Source organism: Lathamus discolor, chromosome 5 (genome assembly GCF_037157495.1).
Source record: "Lathamus discolor isolate bLatDis1 chromosome 5, bLatDis1.hap1, whole genome shotgun sequence".
In the NCBI taxonomy this organism is placed as follows: domain Eukaryota; kingdom Metazoa; phylum Chordata; class Aves; order Psittaciformes; family Psittacidae; genus Lathamus; species Lathamus discolor.
The window spans coordinates 6,347,186-6,365,890 of record NC_088888.1 but is presented as its reverse complement, the minus strand read 5'-3'; the positions used below and the strand labels follow the sequence as shown (position 1 = coordinate 6,365,890).

At 54.2% G+C, this 18,705-nt stretch overlaps 1 protein-coding gene across 1 annotated transcript in view; it reads left to right on the top strand.

Annotated features, from left to right (window-relative positions):
* The window catches only part of PTK7 (protein tyrosine kinase 7 (inactive)), a 36,380-nt gene that overhangs the window by 13,080 nt on the left and 4,595 nt on the right, over window positions 1-18,705 (top strand). Inside the window, exons 2-14 of the mRNA XM_065679531.1 lie at window positions 9,431-9,724; window positions 10,267-10,369; window positions 10,831-11,021; window positions 11,510-11,657; window positions 12,877-13,007; window positions 13,263-13,529; window positions 13,743-13,876; window positions 14,261-14,396; window positions 14,526-14,645; window positions 14,797-14,946; window positions 15,224-15,374; window positions 15,724-15,851; window positions 16,451-16,654. Coding sequence (XP_065535603.1) covers window positions 9,431-9,724; window positions 10,267-10,369; window positions 10,831-11,021; window positions 11,510-11,657; window positions 12,877-13,007; window positions 13,263-13,529; window positions 13,743-13,876; window positions 14,261-14,396; window positions 14,526-14,645; window positions 14,797-14,946; window positions 15,224-15,374; window positions 15,724-15,851; window positions 16,451-16,654 — 2,157 coding nt within the window. The remainder of the gene's footprint in view (window positions 1-9,430; window positions 9,725-10,266; window positions 10,370-10,830; window positions 11,022-11,509; window positions 11,658-12,876; window positions 13,008-13,262; window positions 13,530-13,742; window positions 13,877-14,260; window positions 14,397-14,525; window positions 14,646-14,796; window positions 14,947-15,223; window positions 15,375-15,723; window positions 15,852-16,450; window positions 16,655-18,705) is intronic.

The following is an 18,705-nucleotide window of genomic DNA, read 5'->3' as shown; positions in this document are numbered from 1 at the left end:
GGCAGTGAAGGGAGGTGCTGTGGGCTGTGAGGGGTGAGCTCAGGCTGTGGTCCCACTGCAGAGCAGTTGTCACTCACTGGTAGACCAGCAGCCAAGATGTTTGCAGACAAGGGCTTCTATCTGCCAAATGATACGGGGCTCGAGTGGGGTCCATGAAGGTGGCTAGGGTCTGGGCAGATGTAGTCTTACATTAGCACACAGAGATGGAGGTGAGGAAAGAGTGGACCAGCTCTGCAGTTTCCATTTGGGACCCAAGCGAAACAGCTGAGTACTGCGAGATGAGCAGAGCTCATCCCAGCTGTTAGCGGATGGGGATGCCTGCCTGCCTGCTTTCATCCTGGATTGCTGCTTCTCTGGAGCACTAAATCCCACCTGGAAGGTTGCTTTGCAGTTGAAACACTGCTCATGGATGCAAATGGCTGTGCTACCAGCTGTGATGTGGTGTGGCTCTCCACGGAGCATATGGAGAGGAGCTAGATGCATGGCCTTTGTGGTGGTGTGCAGGCATTGCATCTCCGGTAAGCCCACAGTTAAACCAACTATGAAACAGAGGGTCAGTGTCCATCTGAGCAGACCCATGTTCTCAGAGCGGGGTTGTTTGATCTGGGTGTGTGGTACAACTGTAGGGGTAAATAGATGGTGTTTCCCTATAATCCCTCATCATCTTGATCCATCCCAGTATGACCTTGCTGTGTTTACCCCAGCCTGGAGCTCTGAGGTGCTGGTGCAGTTCCTCCCAGGTGAGGAAGCTAAAGCCACTCTAGCTGAGCTTTTCTTGGGAATGCTGGTTTGAACCCATCCAGTTGTGCTGGGGACTCAAATAGGAGTTTTTGTTTTTACTTTAACTGGAATAGGAAATGACGTAGTTTTAAAAGGTTTATGTGATGGGTGCCCAAAGGCTTTCCAGATGTTGGGCTTGATCAGGCAGAGCCTGTCATGTTCAGAGCTTGTTGCCTGCATCAAACCATTTCCATCTGGCCTGGTGGGAGCGTGTGGTTTATTGCAGCTCTGCCTGTCTGAGAGCCTTTCTCGACTGGAACCTCTTGCACAGAGGAACGTTCTGGCTGGAAACCATTTGGAGATGCAGATCTCTCTGGGTGTTTGGCTTGGCTGCTGTTTCCGCAGTATCTGCTGAGCAGTGGAATAGGTTGTGTGGAGCAGGCGTGCTCCGAGCAGCTGCTTTATGTGGCTGTAGGGACTGACCCGTAGGGCAGAGGGGTTGCTTGTGTTATTAAGCATTCATGGTTTCTTTCTTGCCTGCTTCTACAGCTTCAGCTGGTGCAAATGAGCTCGCTGGCTCTGTGTGTGTGACCAGGAGGGGAGGAAAAGCTGACCCACATGTTGTTCCCAGTCCTAGCATGCCAAAAATCTTGGTTTTATAGGAGCGTGTTCATAATGAACTGTGCCAGGAAACACATGGCTTGCTCAAGCCATGAATGGGAGGTTCTGTATGGGGCCCTGTGCTCACCAAGAGCCTTGCAAGGAGAAAGAGCAGATGCCGACATGCATTACTTGCTCTACGGCAGCCTGCATCCTCTGGGCTGCAGTGGATGGGGAGCAGGAGGTGGGATCAAGGTACTAACTGGCTGGTCCAGTGACGGCAGGGAAGGCTGCGGAGGGCTGGCTTGCTGGCTGGCTTGCTTCTCTGCAGATGTGGTTATTCACAGTGGAGGCTGGGTTGGAGGGAGCCTGAGTGCTGCAGGCAAGCAAAGAAGTGCTGCTGACAGCTTGGGATGACAATTGTGGATGGGGAAGAGAGAAAAGGAGGGGTGCGTGGAGTCCGTTGGGCCCCACGTGTCATAGGGACAATGGGGCAGTGCATGCTGTGCCTGGCTCCAGCAGGAAGGAAAGGCAGTCAGGTGAGAGTAGCAGCACTTCCATGTCTGGAATGTTGCTCTGTTGTAGGAACTGCTGCCAAGCTGCATGGCCTAAGCTGCTGCTGAGTGCACACCAAGCATGTGAGGAGTTAAACCTGCCTGCGGTGCTCAGAGCCTTGTTCTCTGTGTGTGCTCAGTGCTTCCTCTGGACCAGTAAGTTAGGGATGCTCCAGCCCAGTGATTTGATTGCCCAGCCTTCAAAAGCAAGCAGGGGCTTGAACCCAGAGTCTGCTGCTCTTTGATCCAAGAGTAGCTAAAAGCAAATGGAGCCATTCCCAGGGACTTGGCAACAGAAGGAATTGCTGCCTGCAGGCAATGATGTTTAATAAATTGCTCCTAAAAGCAGGACCTGTTTGATAATGGTTTCTGCGAATGTGTTCGTGATACCTGTGAGAGTCCAGGACCCCAAACCCTAACGTGATCCCTGCTGTGCCTTTTGTTGCTTTGGGATGATCTTTCCTGAAAACACACCTTTGACACCAGACTTCTGCTGTGGCCTGATGTCTTTCCCAGAGAACATGGTGGTAAATCAGTCCTGTGTTTGTGGCTGTCCGTGTCCATCCCATGTTGAGCTCCTTTGGGACATGGGACCAGAGTGTGAACTTCTCAGTCCCTTCTGCTGAGGTTTGATGCTCTTTTCCTTAAAGGCTGCCTTGTGGCCCTTAGCTCTGCCCCTGGGCTTGCAGTGAGCTAGGTTCTGTCCACAGCTGTGCCCTGGGTTGTTGATTTTCTTTGGGCTAGCAGCACCTAAGCATGCTAAGCATGGCAGTGGCAGCTTCAGAGCAGTGATCTGCCTGCATCTCCTTGCCGTGTTAAAGGTCTGCAGAGCTGAGAGCAAGTGCTGCAGTGGTGAGTGTATCAGCTCATCCAGGCTTTCCTTTTCCATCAGTGATTCCTTATCAAAGAGGAATATCCTGTGTGGCTGCTGGGTTGATTGCAGAGGTTTTGCTTCCTGAATGAAGAAGCTTTAAAGGTCATAGTGTGGATATGGCGGGGTGGATTGCTGTCACTGCCACCTTGCTTTGCTGAGGTTTGTTAATCAGCTGAAACATCCAGAGCTGGTCACTGGGTCAGAAGTGGTAAAAGTGTCTCTTGATCCTGCCCTTTAAGCCTGAGGCTGAAGGGTGCAGCCTGAGGATAGACTTGGGCTACTCCTGCTGCCCACCTCCAGTTAGTGAAGGGATCTAGGGCCGGGTCACCCTCCTCTCTCCCAACTGTACCACCAGCCTCCTCTCTGCAGGAAGCGCCCTGTGTGATTGCTGCAAGGTACCCAGATGAGCTGCTGTGCTCCTTGCTCCTTGGGTGTTGCAAAGGGCCCTGCGGGGCTGGGGAGAGCAGGCTCCCTGCCTGTGGGTTGCAGCGGTGCCTTCCTAGGGATCAGGGCATCTCTGCTCTGGCATGGGAGCATTTGAGGTGCTTTCTTCTTTGAGAGGCCAGAACAGACACTGGCCAACCATTTCCTCTGCCCAAAGCACTCCGTGGGGAGCTGGCTGTGCCTGTTTTTGCAGGTCGTTGTTTTATCTGTGTCTTGTAAGCCATCTGTCCCCCTCCACAGGTGAGGCAGATCCGAGGTCTGATGCTGGCAGGGGAGAATTGTAGGAGAGGGAGGAGGGATGTACTTTGGGTGCTCTGGGCTTTGCTGCGCTGGGCACTGCAGATGAGTCACAGCTCCTCTAATCTGCTGTTCCAGCTGCAGAGCATTAAAGAGCTGGCTTGCACATCTGGCTAGGCTGACCCAGGGTGAACTTCACTGGAGTGTCCCTGGAATGAGTCTATGGAATAATGCTCCTGGGGCCTGCCTGACTGCAGTGTGGCTGGGCTACAAGCTGCAGAAAACCTAAAGTGCTGGGCTTGCTTTCCAAACCAGGAAATCTTAAACTTCCAAGAAAGCCCGATCCCAGATCCCATTCTCATGCTTCTAATTCCTCGTTTCGTTGCAAGCAGCTTTGGGATTACTCATATCCTTGCCTCAGCTGTAGTGTAAAGGCATTGGAAACTTATGTTCTCCAGAGGCACCCAGCTCAAACAGGGCATGCCTGGGGATGGGTGGCTCAGGCTTGAGGGGAATGTGGATCTCCCATGGGGCTGAGAATGTAGAGTGGCAGGCAGGGTCCTGCTGTGCTGCTGCACGTGCCACCACCAGCCAACTTGCCTGTTGCTTCCCCAGCATGGCTGGAGGTGAGTGAGATCAGGGAACATGAGCTGTACAGCAGCCGAACGCTTTGTGGTTGAGGCTGCATTCCCAAGCGATGTTGTAGGCAAAGAGACAATGATTTTTGGATTGCTTCAAGATGCAAGCGACTCAGTCTGTCAGGCAGGGCAAGAGATGTGCTGCCTGCTCTTCCCTAGCTTGCACAGTTGTTCTGCAGCACCCAGATGGGTTTGAGCTACTGGAGTGCCCCCAGGCAAGCAACATGTGGGACTGGCATGGGTTTTCCATCAAGTGACAGATGGAAAACCTGGCTTGGGTCGAGGCTTGGCTTCTCTTGCTGCCCCATGCTCTTGCAGCCTGAAGGTTTGGGTTTACTGCCATGACCAGGATTCACCAGGCAGTGTCCATGGTACTCTTAGGCCTCTTGGTATGGTGCAGAAGGTGGGCTGGGTGCTTTCACTGTCAGACTGCGCCAGGGCCACAGACCAGCTGCATCCCGAAATACAGCCTTAGAGCTCAACAGTGTCTCTGTGCCTGGAACGTACCAAAACTGGTGCTGCCCACTTGGGAACAGGGATGCGGGGTCCCCTAAAACTTTAACCCCAGTTTCCCAGTGCTAGTCTCTAGCTCTGCCACTGCTCCTTCAGATCCTTACTACTGTTTTGGTGCCTTTTCGTACAGCTCTGGCTGATGAAGACAGCAACACCGATGTCTCACTGTTCTAGCTTTGGAGGATGGCTCAAGCCAAAGCCATTCCCATGCTGTGCTGCAGTCTGCTGCCAAATCGCTTCAGTAATGCTGTGGCAGCACTTGAGGGGTTTGGCTACCATGGGGCTGGGTCTCCTTTGCCAGATGTGCAGTGAGCCCTTTGGTCCCTGTGGCAGAGCTCTCAGGATTGAAAACTCGCTGTGCAGGCAGCAGTGACTAACTTCATAGGGCTGCTCACACGGTCTGTCCTGGATGCGGCTTTGCTGGTTTCATTTGTCACCCTGAAATGCTCTGCATGTGCTCAGCTCACTGCAGCCTTTGGAGGAGGCTGCAACAGCTGAGTCCTGGGGGTATCCCAAGCCCCAAAAGCAAACTGAGATACACTTGGTGGAGATTCAGGCTGCCAGTGCAGGTGTTAGTGAGAGGTTTGTTTCCTGGGAAGCTGCTATTTGCCTCCTTAAAGAAATGAAATGGAGTTTGCACAGGGAGTCCCTCTGCATGAAGGATGCTGTGTTCCTGTGTTCCCGTAAGTATGCTTTCAGAGCCGGGATGTGATCTGAGCCTCCTCTTCTCCCTGTCCTTTTGTGTCCTGCTGGTCCCTGTTCCCTCCCCATGCATAGCTTGCTCCTTGGTGTGTGAGTGCTGCCCTGGGGATCTGTATGTACCAATGTGACTTCCCTGCACAATTTGCTTAACCTTCATCTACTACCTATGCTTAGATATCCTATGAGTAAAACGCCACTCATTGGTTTTGTGCAGGCTGCATTTCAGATGTGTTTATCAAATCTGGCTGCAGCTTTCCTGAAAAGCTTTCCTTAGCCACAGTTGAAATGGTTTGAAGCCAGAAACATGTGTTGAGGGTTTCTTTTTCTCCCAGCCAGGGGTGCCTTGTGTCACATACATATGCAGGGAGTGGGTCTTTGCCAGCACACACATTTGGGACTGCTGCTTGGCACTGGCATTGCGGGACTGCGGCTGGCCCAGCTGTGTTGCATGGGGACAGCTCTGCACTAGCTTGGGCTTGTTAAACTGACTTCCAACAGACTTGGTGGTGCTGGGTGTTTTAGGGGTGGCTCTTGCTAGGGGAAGAGAAGGAGTCCTTTTGCTTCTTCCAGCAGCTCCTAGCAAGGCAGCCCAGCCCAGATTAGCTCATGGAACCCCAGCAGGCACATGCTGTTGTGAAGGTATCCACTCAGACTGAGCAGGGGTCCACTTTGCTCTCCATCAAGTGCTGCAAGAGCTCTCATCTGCCAGCTCAGGCAGTTCTGGCAGTGTCTAAGCCATGCCTGACCATGGCTCTGGGAGGTCCTGTAGCCAGGTGAGTGGAACAAGCAGAGATATTTTGTTCTTCATTCAGCACAGGTGGTGATGTCTGATGACGTTGTGCAGATTTTCCCAAACTCTGGCGTAATGGCATCCCACACAGACAGCTCTGTGCTTATACAGGCTTCTTGAGCCTCTGTCCCCAAAGCCCAGATGAGGTGGAGGGGATGGAGAGGATGTTTGAACCTTGCTAACTGCAATCATTTCCTGCATCAGGGCTGTGGAGCTTTTATGGGCAAGTGCAGCACTTCCCATCTCCGAACACTGGGCCCTGGTGCTCTGGATTTAGAGTGCTGTGGAAAGCTGTGTCCAGCCCTGGGTTTCTCATGTTTGCCACCCCAAAATGTCTGGATCGTATTTGGCTACTACTGGTCTTTCCTTACGGCTCAAATCTGATAATGGTTGGGACCATGCTTTCCAGCCGTGTGCAGCCAGTCCATCCATGGCACCTTGATGCTATTGTCAAAACAAACACAAGGTTGTTGCTCTTACTGCACTTTAACACTTATTTATCCCAGTTTGCTTTGGCACTTGTGCACATGAGGCATTCATCACAGGGACCTCACCTGGGCCGAAATGTCCATTTTCCCCAGGCTGGAAGATAAGGACATAAATACTTCCTTCTGTCTCACCAAGGAGCTAGGTCCCAGTGTTTTCTGACACCTGCTTCCCATGTGGAGCTTGTGCCAAGCCTTCATCACATCCCCTGTCTGCAGAGCCACATCCTCCTGCCTGGATGTGGGGAATGCTGGAGCAGCAGGATGCACGTGACAAGGCTGCTGAAGCTCTTGGCTGACCAGCACCAAGTGAAATGCCGTTGTGCTGGCAGTGATGGGCAAAAGTGGTTCCGCTGCTGGTTAGTGTTACACTGCTAATGCTGACAGTTTAATGATAGAACACATCTAATTTAAAATATCATGTCTAAATACCCTAATGGCCTGTGCCTGCAGAGAGGCATCACTGACTCCAGCACTAGCGTGACTACTAGACTGAAAAGTTTTGGGATGCTGAGATACCAAGAGCAGAACCGATCCATCTCCTTCATGAACTCTCCTAACACTGCTGCCTTGCACGTGATTTGGAAGAGAGCAGACCCAGCTCTTTTTAGGTTCAAACCTGACTGGATTTGATGGTCCTGTTCCCTTTTGTTCCTGTCTGTCTGTCTCAGCAGCCTGTTTTGGGATAGGTTCAGCTCCTGGTACTCTGGAGCTGTCGTGCTATTGAGCGTGTAGCTGTGTTTGCATGGGGTTGGGTGATTGCCACCTTGCTGAGTGCTTTTGGTGAGCCGGATCTGATGAGTGGGGAACAAGATGTGTGCACCTATGTAAGACCATACAGTCCTGCCCATTATCACCTTGGGGCATGTGTTCATCCTGTGGTGTTTATTAGCAGCTGTCACAGACCAATGGATGGTGGCCTTCTGGGGAGGTGCATGGTAGCTGACGGTGGAAACTCCACTGGACATGCTGACCCTTTGAGCACAGCGTGCTGATGGGGCTTAGCTTAATATGGGATCCAAGAGGTAGGACTTCAGGCATTGTCTGCAGCTCTGTCATTCAGGCCACAGGGGTCAGTCTGTGGCTACTCCCAGTGGCCTTAAATACTTTGAGTGCAATTGACAAGTGCTGTCGAGAGTGGGACTTAACCTGGCTGGGGCCAGTCCCTTGGGGATGTTGCCTGTGCACCGCAGTCAATGGCACAGTGGGATGCTGAAAGCAGAAAGCCAGGCTTCTGTGGCTTTGTTGGTCTCTCTGGAGTATGGGGAAAGTGTGTCAACAGACACAGGCTGAGGTGCCCCTACTCCTCACTGGACCCTCATCCTGGGGAGCAGCAGTGCCGGATGAGCACCTCTGTTGTGCCTCACCGTTGCTGTGTGCAGGAGAGCACAGGCTGGCTGTGCTGGAAGTGTGTGGCTGCGCTGGGGTGCCCGTAAGCACTGCAGGCAGGAGAGGCTTTGCTTGGTGCTTGCGCTACACGGCAGCCTCCAAAGGCTTTCCAGCATGGAAAGGGCTCTTGGGACTTCCTGGAATGTGGTGATCTAGATGCCCCCTTCAGAACATCCCCTTCAGAATAGGATCCCCTGCCCTTAGCTCTGGGTTACTGAGATGTCCTGTCAAATAGTGTCCCTTTACCAGGCTTTTAGACAAACACCACTCAGGAAGATGTGGCTGAGCTTCCAAAGAGGAGCTGCCCTTCAGGTGGGCTCTGATCTCCTGCTCACGTAACACATCCAGGCAACCACTTTCTGAAGCCGTTTTCCTCGCGGTGACGTGAACGCACCATTTTGACCACACTCATGAGAGATTGCTTCTAAGATGCTCAAAATCTGCCTGGCTTGGCCTCTTTCCCTGCAGAACATGGGGCTGGGAACAGAGTCCAACAACAGTCGCTGTCTGCTGAGCTGCCTTTTGTCTGCTTTCCTTTCCGCAGCCAGCTGGTAAGCGGAGCAGAGCGTCTGCATGGCCGGGCAGCAGCCAGGTTTGGGACCGTGCTGGTGTGGTCCCCCTGCAACCACATCAGGCAGTGCCGAGGGAAGCGCTGGCTGCTTGATCCCCAGGACCCTGAGCTCTTGGGTGGGGGTTAGTGTGTGGAGGAGGATTCTTCAGCTTTTCCACCACTGCAGGGAGATGCTCCTGGTCTTCCAGAGCCATCCCACAGCCGCTATCAGACCATGAGGTCAACCACTGCAATTTCTTGTTGCCGCTCCTGCTTGCCAAGTGGGTTGAGTCCCCAGCACGAGCAGGGGTGTCACTGCTGCATCCTCTCCTGCTGTGTTTATTCCCACTGGAAAACCTTGTACCAGACCGGGTCTTTTTCTGGGTAGTTTCTGAGGATGTGGAGGTGAGATGGAGACATGATCCCAAGGAGAGAAGCTTTGAGGAAAACCCAGAAGCAGTCCATGGGTGTTTCTGATCTGGGGCAGTCTTGATGCATGGCTGGGACTTAGGACATGTCCCAGAACCCAGGACGAGAGGAGCCCAAAGAAACATCTGAACTGCCCAGGAAGCTGCTCTCTTACTGTTTTGGTGACTGATTTCCTGGCTCATACACTGCAGGACACCTCTCTGCTCAGGCTGGGAGTGCAGCATTCACTCATGGGTCAGGGAAGCACCCTTCTAATGCCCCTGGCCCCAGGGAGACGAGGGCTCTCCAGTGATTGCTGGAGACACAGCCTTAAAGCAGCTTTGCTGGAATCCAAGCACAGATCTGGCTAAACTCCCACCCTGGGGACTGGTTTTGTCAGATGTGCTTTGGGGGACGTGTCTCCTAGCACAGTGGGTTTGGCTGTCTGGAGACCCCGGGGAACAGCACATGCTTACCTAGTCCCTTCTGCCGTGCCCTAACCATGCTCTCTGTCTGTGTCTCGCAGCTGTGGGGGCTCGGGCAGCGATCCTTTTCACCAAGGAGCCCTACTCCCAGGATGCGCTGCACGGCCGCAGCGCCATCCTCCGCTGCGAGGTGGAGGAGCCCGCGCACGTGGAGTTCGAGTGGCTGCAGAACGGTCTCCCCGTTCAGGACACGGAGCAGCGCTTCAAGGAAGGCAGCAACCTCCAGTTCGCTGCTGTCGATCGGCACAGGGATGCCGGGGACTTCCAGTGCGTAGCCAGGAACTTGCTCACTGGGGAGGAGGCCCGCACAGCCAATGCATCTTTCAATATCAAGTGTGAGTGTGGGGCGAGGGCAGCCAAGCAGGTGCCACAACCCGCTGCTTCCCATTGTGGACAGGGCAAAGCTCTCTTAGCGAGGGCCTGAGACTGGGAACGGCTTTGCCTGCTAATGGGTGAGGGAGTGGTGGTCCAACAGAGATCAGATGGCATGACCTGTGCAAGTATTTCGTCTCCAGCTACCGCGTCCTTCATGCGCTTTAGGCTGCTTGTGTCTTTTGATACCCCTAAGGCTGTCAGAGATGATTTCTCCTGTCGCCTTCCCCATTTGTGTATGTGAAACGGGGATGTTACTGCACCAAGTGTGTCATGGGCACTGCAGATCCTTTCAGAGCCCCTCTTGTCCCTCAGAGAACAGTCACGCAGAGCAAAGCGGGACATGTGCATGGTGGGTGTCCCTTTACTCCATGCTGGTTTGAGGGCTTATGTGTTTCTGAGGATGCTTGTGCCTTCATTGCCTGCTCTGGTTATTAGAGTTGGCATCCACCCGGGCTCTGTAGGTTTAGGGAGCCAGCTGTGTTGTTATTCTTTGATCCCACAGGGATTGAGACAGGCAGTGTGGTGCTGAAGCAGCCGGCCAGCGTAGCTGAGATCCAGCCCTCCTCCACTGTGGTGCTGCGGTGTCACATCGACGGCCACCCGCGGTAAGGGTTGCCTCCCGAGGAGCGGACCCTGCCGGGGGTCTTCCTGCACCTTCGTTGCGTGCTCTTCTCCCCTCTCTCTGTCTTTCTCTCCTCTCTCCTGTGAGGACTCAGTAGAGTCTAGGGAAGGCGAAAGGCAGGATTGATTGAGCCTGTGGCTGAGCACCAGGGGAGAAGGCAAACGGCCTCCTCGGAGCCGCGTAGCGAGGAGCACAGTAAGGACGGGCTGTCACAGTCCGGTCGCTGAGCTGCTTGGTGTGCTGCGGTCACTCTACGTTGCTTTACAATCATGTCCCGTCCACTTGGCTGCATGTCTCATGGCTTAGTGTCTGTGTCGGGGCCAGCCGTGGGGACGGAGAGCCAGGGAAACGGGCCATCTCTGGGCTGTCTCCTCTGCACACATGCTCTCTGGGGAGCCCTGCTGGTGCCCAGCACTCGGTCACCTTCTTGCCTCTGTCTTGCAGCCCCACATGGCAGTGGTTTCGGGATGGTACCCCGATTCCCGACGGCCGCAGCACCTATTCTGTCAGCAACAAGGAGCGAACACTGACCCTGCAGAGCGCCAGCCCCGACGACAATGGTCTCTATTACTGCTGTGCCCGCAGTGCCGTCGGCTTCGTCTGCAGCCATAACAACTTCACAATTAATATCATCGGTGAGTTGTGTTCTGAGTGCTCAGGGCTGGGGCTTGGCTCCTGTTGTGCCCATTGCTGGTGGGAGGGAGCCAGGCTGCAGGGGATGTGTCAAGCTGCTGTGACCTTACTTGTGCAAAGCGTCTGACCAAGACATGCCTGGCGGGGTTTGGACCCTATCCTGTCTACAAGCGTTAATTTGCCCTTTTCTGGAGCAGGTCTGTGCTGTTGTCTCTGGTACTGGAGCAAAATGGTTCTCCTTCCATCAACAGGGTTTGGACCCTGGAGGCTCAGCCCGGGGTGCTCAGCGCCTTGCTGGGAGCAGAAGGGGCTCTCCCCATAGCAGCTGCTATGTGCAGTCCCGGGCTCTGGCTGCATAACTACAGCCATGCTGGCACATCTGCCTCCACGGGGCTCACAGAGTGCACCCAGCTCTTCTTTGAGAGCTCTGGTGAGGGACACCGTAGGCAGTTCTGCTCTTCTCACCCTCCTGTGGTCTCTGCCATTGCAGATGAGAGCTTTCCCCAGGCGGTGATCGTCCCGCAGGATCTCATTGTGACCAAGAACGAAGAGGCCATGTTTGACTGCCAGTTTGCAGCTGTGCCCCCCCCTACGCAGGAGTGGCTCTTTGAAGACAGCCCCATCACCAATAGATCCAAGTAACAGGGACTGCGGTGATGTGGGCAGGGCTGGGAAGAGGGGGGCCACCGTGTTCCGCACGCAACAGAGAGCTGCCAAACCCTGGCTGTTACCTGAGGGCGAGCATTCAACATCAGGCTGGCCACTGGGATCTGTTTCTCAGCTTGGCTGGCTTGGGTTTAGCAGGGCCGTGGCACTTGTGCATGGCCTTTGTCAGCACAGGACTCAGCAAGCAGTTTGTCCCCCAGTGGGTCTGTGGGGCTGTCAGTCCTAGATGTCCACGTATGACGATCCCCAGAGCTGGGGATGTCTCCCAGTCCCAAATGTCCACGTGTGGCAATTTAATGGAGCCAGAGACATCTTAAGCCCCAGACCCTCATTTAGGGCAATTCCCAGAGTCAGGGATATGTCCCAGAACCAGATGTCCGCAGATGGTGTTCCCCAGTGATCACTGAGCCTATGGCTGGCTTGTACCTCCAGATACACGTACACGGTGATCCCCAGCCCCAGCACTATTTCTGAGCTCCAGCCCTCTATGTGTGGGGTAATCCCCAGAGCTGGGGACATCTCCCAGACCCGGGAGATGGTGATCCTGGAGCCTGGGATGTTTCAGCCAGCCAGCCGGATGCCCAGTGGCCTGGCAGCTCCCAGGCGCCACCTTGTGCCCCCTCCTCCCTTTCCTGGCTGTCCCGGTGTTCATTGCTGCCCGTTGTGGTGATGCGCCCACCAGACTGGAGGCATCTTTTGGTTGGGAGCTAGCTCTTCTGAGAGGAAACAGCCTCGAGTTGTGCCAGGGGAAGTTTAGAGTGGATAGTAGGAAAAATTTCTTCCTCAGAAGGGTTTTCAAGCATCGGAACAGGCTGCCCAGGGAAGTGGTGGAATCACCATCCCTGGAGGCATTTCAAAGATGTGTAGATGTGGCACTTAGGGACATGGTTTAGTGGTGGGCTTCGCAGTGCTTGGTTAACAGTTGGACTCAGTGACCTTAAAGGCATTTTCCAACATAAATGATTCTATGAATTTCCAAGAAATAGACTTCTGTTGGCTCATTTCCTGCATGAAGCATGTGTCCCACCATCTCCGTGTTTGCATGCTGGCCCTCATGCACTGGGAAGCTTTAACTTGACACGAAGTCTTCCTCTTGGTTTCACGGGCTAATGTAAGGCACCGCAGGGCTGTGGCTCTGGCCCATGTCCTGCAGAGATGCCCACTGACTCTTGCCTCTCCCCATGTGCCCAGAACCACTGTGTTCGCCAATGGCTCCCTCCTGATCACCCAAGTGAGGGCTCGCAGCACCGGTGTCTATAAGTGCGTTGGCCACGGGCAGAGTGGGAAAGCTCTGGTGCTGAAGGCGACTCTGCGGCTAGCAGGTGAGGTCCCGGGGCTGCTGGCAGGGCGGGCAGTGGGTTCCAGAGCTGCAATGTCACTCGAGCTATGTGACAATATAGCAATGGATCAGTGCATGGAGAATTGCTTGGTTTATCTGTGAAGTGACTCCTCCTTGGTGCATGGATGAGAGCTTGTGTGCTCTCTCCCTTGGCTGGTGCTTCCAGTGATGATGCTGGTGAATTGGTTACGCTGCATTTCTGCCCTGTTTGAGCTCTGCTCTCTCTTGCTTCCCTCAGAGATCGACGAAATGGCACCCTTCTCCCCAAAGGTGCTGACAGCAAACCAGGCGCACCGCGTGCCCTGCACAGCCCCACGAGGCATCCCCACACCCCAGGTCTGGTGGGAGAGGAACCACGAATGGGTTCCCACCACTGGCAGGGTGCACCAAGAAGGGGAGCAGCTTGTTTTCACCAGTATCACCGAGATGGATGCAGGGACCTATACGTGCCATGCTGCCAACAAGGCTGGAGAGAAGAAACAGGAGCTGAGCATCACTGTGGCTAGTATGCAGCTCTCCAAGCAGGGTTGGGAGTAGAGAACGGGGCTGGTTTGGGATGAGCTGGGGTGGGATGGCACATCACTGATACAGAGAGGCAGCTCTCTTGTGGTTGGGCTGTGGGGCTCTATGGCTGGCAGCAAACTGCCTATCTAGTCTGTGCTGGTGCTGGCCAGAGGGGTGGTGAGTGACTTGAATAACCCCTCTCCTCTGTGCCCAGCGGTACCCAAGTGGGTGGAGATGCCCAAGGACAGCCAGCTGGAGGAGAGCAAGCCGGGATACCTGCACTGCCTCAGCAAGGCCTCCCTGAAACCCACAGTCACCTGGTACCGCAATGGCGTCTCCATCTCTGAGGTGAGGCTATGGGGCAAGGCCCTGCCACTCACGGGCACCTCTCCTGGGCACCTGCTCAGCTCCTTCCCCTGCTGCTGTTTTTGCCTTGCTCCTAGGCCCAGCATCCTTTTCACCCCCACTGTGGCCATGTTCTGGGCACCATCTCCATCATACTGGTGTATGGGTGCACAACTGGCTGTCTCTAGCCACTTGGTTGGTGGCTGACCCTGTGCTTTTGAGGCAGTGGCAACAGAGATGTCACTGTAGCTTGTTCTCAGTGTGAGTCTCAGCAGAGCTGTGTCTATCTGAGGCATGGTGCGGGCACATTGAGGGTCAGCTTCCACAAGCAAGGTCCAAGCCCAGGGCTGGTGACATTTCTACACCTCTTTCCTTCCCTCTGTGCAGGACTCGCGGTTTGAGATCTCTGAGAATGGGACACTGCGCATCAACAACGTGGAGGTGTATGACGGGACCATGTACAAGTGTGTGAGCAGCACGCCGGCAGGCAGCATCGAGGGATATGCACGGGTGCACGTGCTGGGTAGGCTGATGAGCACTCCGCGTCCTCCCTTTGTGGCAGCTCTTTTGCCTGTCGGGGTGCAGTCATGATGCCTCCACCTCAAATGCCGTCTGCAGCTGCAGGAGTTAACAGCACTCCTGTCTCTTGCAGAGAAGCTGAAGTTCACCCCACCACCCCAGCCGCTGCAGTGCATGGAGTTTGATAAGGAGGTTACAGTGTCCTGCTCAGCCACTGGCCGGGAAAAACCCACCATCCAGTGGACTAAAACAGGTAAGGGGGACCTGGATGCGATATGTCTGTTCCTGACCTGGGGTCCCAGGAACTTTGCATTGGCCCATCTCTAATGTGGGTGAAGCAGCGGTGCTACGGCTTCCTGGTGCCTCATGCATGACTGCTGCATCCCTCTTCTCGTGCCCTGCAGATGGGAGCAGCCTGCCATCCCACGTCAGCCACAATGCTGGCATCTTGTCCTTCCACAAGGTGAGCAGGAGTGACTCGGGAAACTACACGTGCATCGCTTCCAACAGCCCGCAGGGCGAGATCCGTGCCACCGTGCAGCTCGTGGTAGCAGGTGAGAGCTCAGTGGTAGGCAGGTGGGTTTCCTGCTGTGCTGGCCTTGCAGTGGATTTGCCTGAGTGGCACTCAACTGGCATGTCCCTGCAGAGAGAGGAATGTCTGGCCTGACCCCAAGCTCTCCCCTGTGGCACTTGAGTGTCTGGTTTGTCAATGCTTTGCACCCAGCTCTATAAGGCATGTGTCCCTGTGTCAGTGCTGGCCCTGCTCCCTTGCGGTGGGTCAGCAGCATTCCCAGGAGCTGACAGAATTTGTGTCCACCTCTCTGCCTTCAGTTTACGTCACCTTCAAGCTAGAGCCAGAGCCCACGACAGTCTACCAGGGGCACACAGCCATGTTCCAGTGCCAGGCAGAGGGGGACCCTGTGCCACACATCCAATGGAAAGGGAAGGACAAGATTTTGGATCCTGGCAAGCTCCTGCCCAGGTACACAGCCTCCATTCCAAACAGAAACATGTTGCAGCAGGGCGCTTCCCATGCTTACCCAGCATGCAGGTGCTGATGGTGGGGTCTTGGGTTCCCATCCTGGGGGACTTACAGTCAGTTGTTTCAGTGTCCCAGGGCCTGGAGTCTCCTGGCCCTAGGCTTACCCTTTCTGCAGCCTGCTGGGCTGCAGCAGAGCTGCAACCAGTTGTTCTTGAGCATTGCACAGCCCGAGATTCAGGATGGTTGCACTGGGGACGTGGGGCTGAGGCACCTGGGGAGCTGAGGTTGCAGGTGCCCCAAGCCTGCCTCTGCCCTCTGGGGCTTGCAAAGGGCTCTGTGTGTTTGGCAGGATTCAGATAATGCCCAATGGCTCCCTTGTGATTTACGACGTCACCACTGAGGACTCGGGGAAATACACGTGTATCGCTGGCAATAGCTGCAACATCAAGCACCGTGAGGCCTTCCTCTATGTCGTAGGTAAGGGGGTCCCCTGCATCAGGACGTTGCCTCCACAGCAGCTTTGGGCCCTGATTCTTTTTAACAGTCTTCTAATACTTAAAGGGACCTACAAGAAATCTGGAGAGCTGCTCTTCACAAAGGCCTGTATGGACAGGACAAGGGGGAATGGCTTTAACCTGACAGAGGGGAGACTGAGATGAGCCATTAGGAAGAAATTCTTCCCTGTGAGGGTGCTGAGGCGCTGGCACAGGGTGCCCAGAGAAGCTGTGGCTGCCCCATCCCTGGCAGTGCTCAAGGCCAGGTTGGACACAGGGGCTTGGAGCACCCTGCTCTAGTGGAAGGTGTCCCTGCGTGTGGCAAGGGGTTGGTACTGGATGAGCTTTAAGGTCCTTTCCAACCCAAACCAGTCTGGGATTCTGGTCACACCAGTGGGTGCTGTGGGCCAGGTCATGCCTGCTAGAGTGTCAAGGCAGCATCCCTATCAAGATGAAGTGCAGTCTGGAGGAGGAGGCGGCCACAGCAGCAGAGGGGGCTTTTCTCATTCCTCCAGCATATTCCTGTGCAGGATTTGGGAAATCCTCCGTATCCTCATGGGATGGGTTCTCTCTGTCTCACAGACAAACCGGCAGCAGAAGAGGATGAGGGACCTGGCAGCCACACACCCTACAAGATGATCCAGACCATTGGGCTTTCAGTGGGGGCAGCTGTTGCCTACATCATTATCGTGCTGGGGCTGATGTTCTACTGTAAGAAGCGAAGAAAAGCCAAGAGGCTGAAGAAGCACCCAGAGGGCGAGGAGCCTGAAATGGAGTGTCTGAACGGTGAGGCTGGCATCCCAAGGGGTGGGGGCTTCACTGCCAGCCCCTGGGCTGGAGGGGCTGTGGGGCAGGGAACTCCCAGGGGAAAAGGAAACTCCTCCTTACCCTTGGAGTCTCTTGCTCTTGGTTTTGGCTATGGCTGGTGGCAGAGACCTGCTGCCAGGTGAGAAACAGGCAAGTTGGTGTGAAACCTCCATCCCAGCCCCACGTCATGGTCATCTCTGTCTGCTGAGTTACGTATTGATCCTGCTTTCCAGCACCCTTACTTGGCATCGCGTACACCCTTTGCCGAGGGGAGGAGAGTATCCCTATAGCAATGTAATAAAATCGTGGTACCCTGCTGGCCTGTTCAGATGGTGCTTCAGCAGCTGTGGTGCTGGAGGAAAGACTTCGCTGAACAGCCCTGAATTCTGCTGGGAACTCACGCTGTTATCTCTGAAGCCCATATAAGCTTTGAGCATCTACACCATTATCCAACAAGAACTTCTGGAGCATAAGAGGTTATCTAAATATTATCTTCCTGCTTTTCAAGCTTGTCACCTATTAGCTCTGCACTGGAGCACACAGCTCTTTTCTATGTCTGATCGTTCTTGCAAGTGCCTTTTCTGGTTGCGCTGTTGCCTTTCAGAAACAGGGAGCCCCAGGCAGAATTTAGTGCATCCAGCTTTGCAGTGGCACAGCTGTGCTGTGTCCTGTTCCCAGCTGTGCCACTGGCTTCAGTTCCCTGTCCACAGAGCTCTCTCTGGAAAAAGCCAAGCGGGCAGCTCAGGGCTGAGCCCCCAGTGTCGGTGAGACATCAGTGTTGCTTTCCGCAGGCCTCATGTTGTATCTCTGGCTGCGTCTCCAAGTGCTCAGCATCCCTCTGCAGCTGGCCACAGCTGGCCTGTCTTTTGCACTGGCTAAGTTGGCGGCTTTGGCAAACAGCTGGCAGCGGCACTCCTTCCATGTTGGCAGCATATTGTACTACCCTGGCTCCTGCCTTCTGTGTGTCCATCGGCGGATGTTCCCTCCTGTCCTGTGGCAGCTGAGCTGCTTTTTAACAGCTGTTTCTATGAGACCCTGCAAACAGATTAAACTGGGTCCCCATTGTACACGAGCTGTGTGACTCCTCCGGTGAACCCAAGAGATCTCTGGGGCATCATTTTCATTTCCAAAAGCTGTTTCAGCTCTTTCTCCTGACATCATTGTTGTCCTTGCACCACTGATACCAGTGAAGACTTAGAAGTGATGGGGTGCAGTTGACTTTGCTGCCATTATAATTCCCTGGATCTCCCCCTATGATTTCAGGGATGGTGGGAGATGTCTGTGAATGCAGAAGCTGTGCTTCTCCCTCCGGTTCAGAACACAGCTACATCCTGATTGTGGGGGTTTGCTTTGAGGTCCTGGCAAAGCATCACTGCTGCATTTGTCTTGTGTTTTATTTCTCCTTTACTGGTGCTTTGAACAGAGCCAAAGATCAGGCTGTGGGGAGCCTCCTGAGAGCAGGGATGCAGGAGCATCTCTGCAGCTTTGTGCTCTGCTGCTGTCACCACTGTGAGCTCTTGCTGTTGGACAGGTTGGCAGCTCACTTGTGCCAACAGGCTCTGGCCAGCATCCTCTTCCCGTGAAAGGATTTGTTTCAATCTCTTTTGAGGTCGTTTCAGATTTTTATTTTGGTCTATTATGTTTTTCTTTTTATTCTGCCAGAGTTTGCCTCTTCTTATTCCCCTCATATGGAAACAGTTTAGCTGTCAGAGAGATGCATCCTCACTGCTACAAGCAGACCCAGCTGCCCAGAGGTCTACAGTCCTTTTTGGTACTTCCATAGCCTCTCTGGAGAAGTGATTTGTTTGCTGTCAGCTCCAGTGGAGTCACCTCCTTCACCGTGGTCTTCAAAGATGTGTCTCTTTTCCTCCTTTTGATTTTGGTCCCTCTTTAGCTGGGTGACCTGAAGTATCTCACCACCTGACTTTTCCTGAGGATCAAGACAGATCTGACCTTCCTATGGATTTGCAGTGGATCGTTCCTATGGATTTCCTATGGATCAGTGCACTCCTTACAAGTCAGTCATCTTC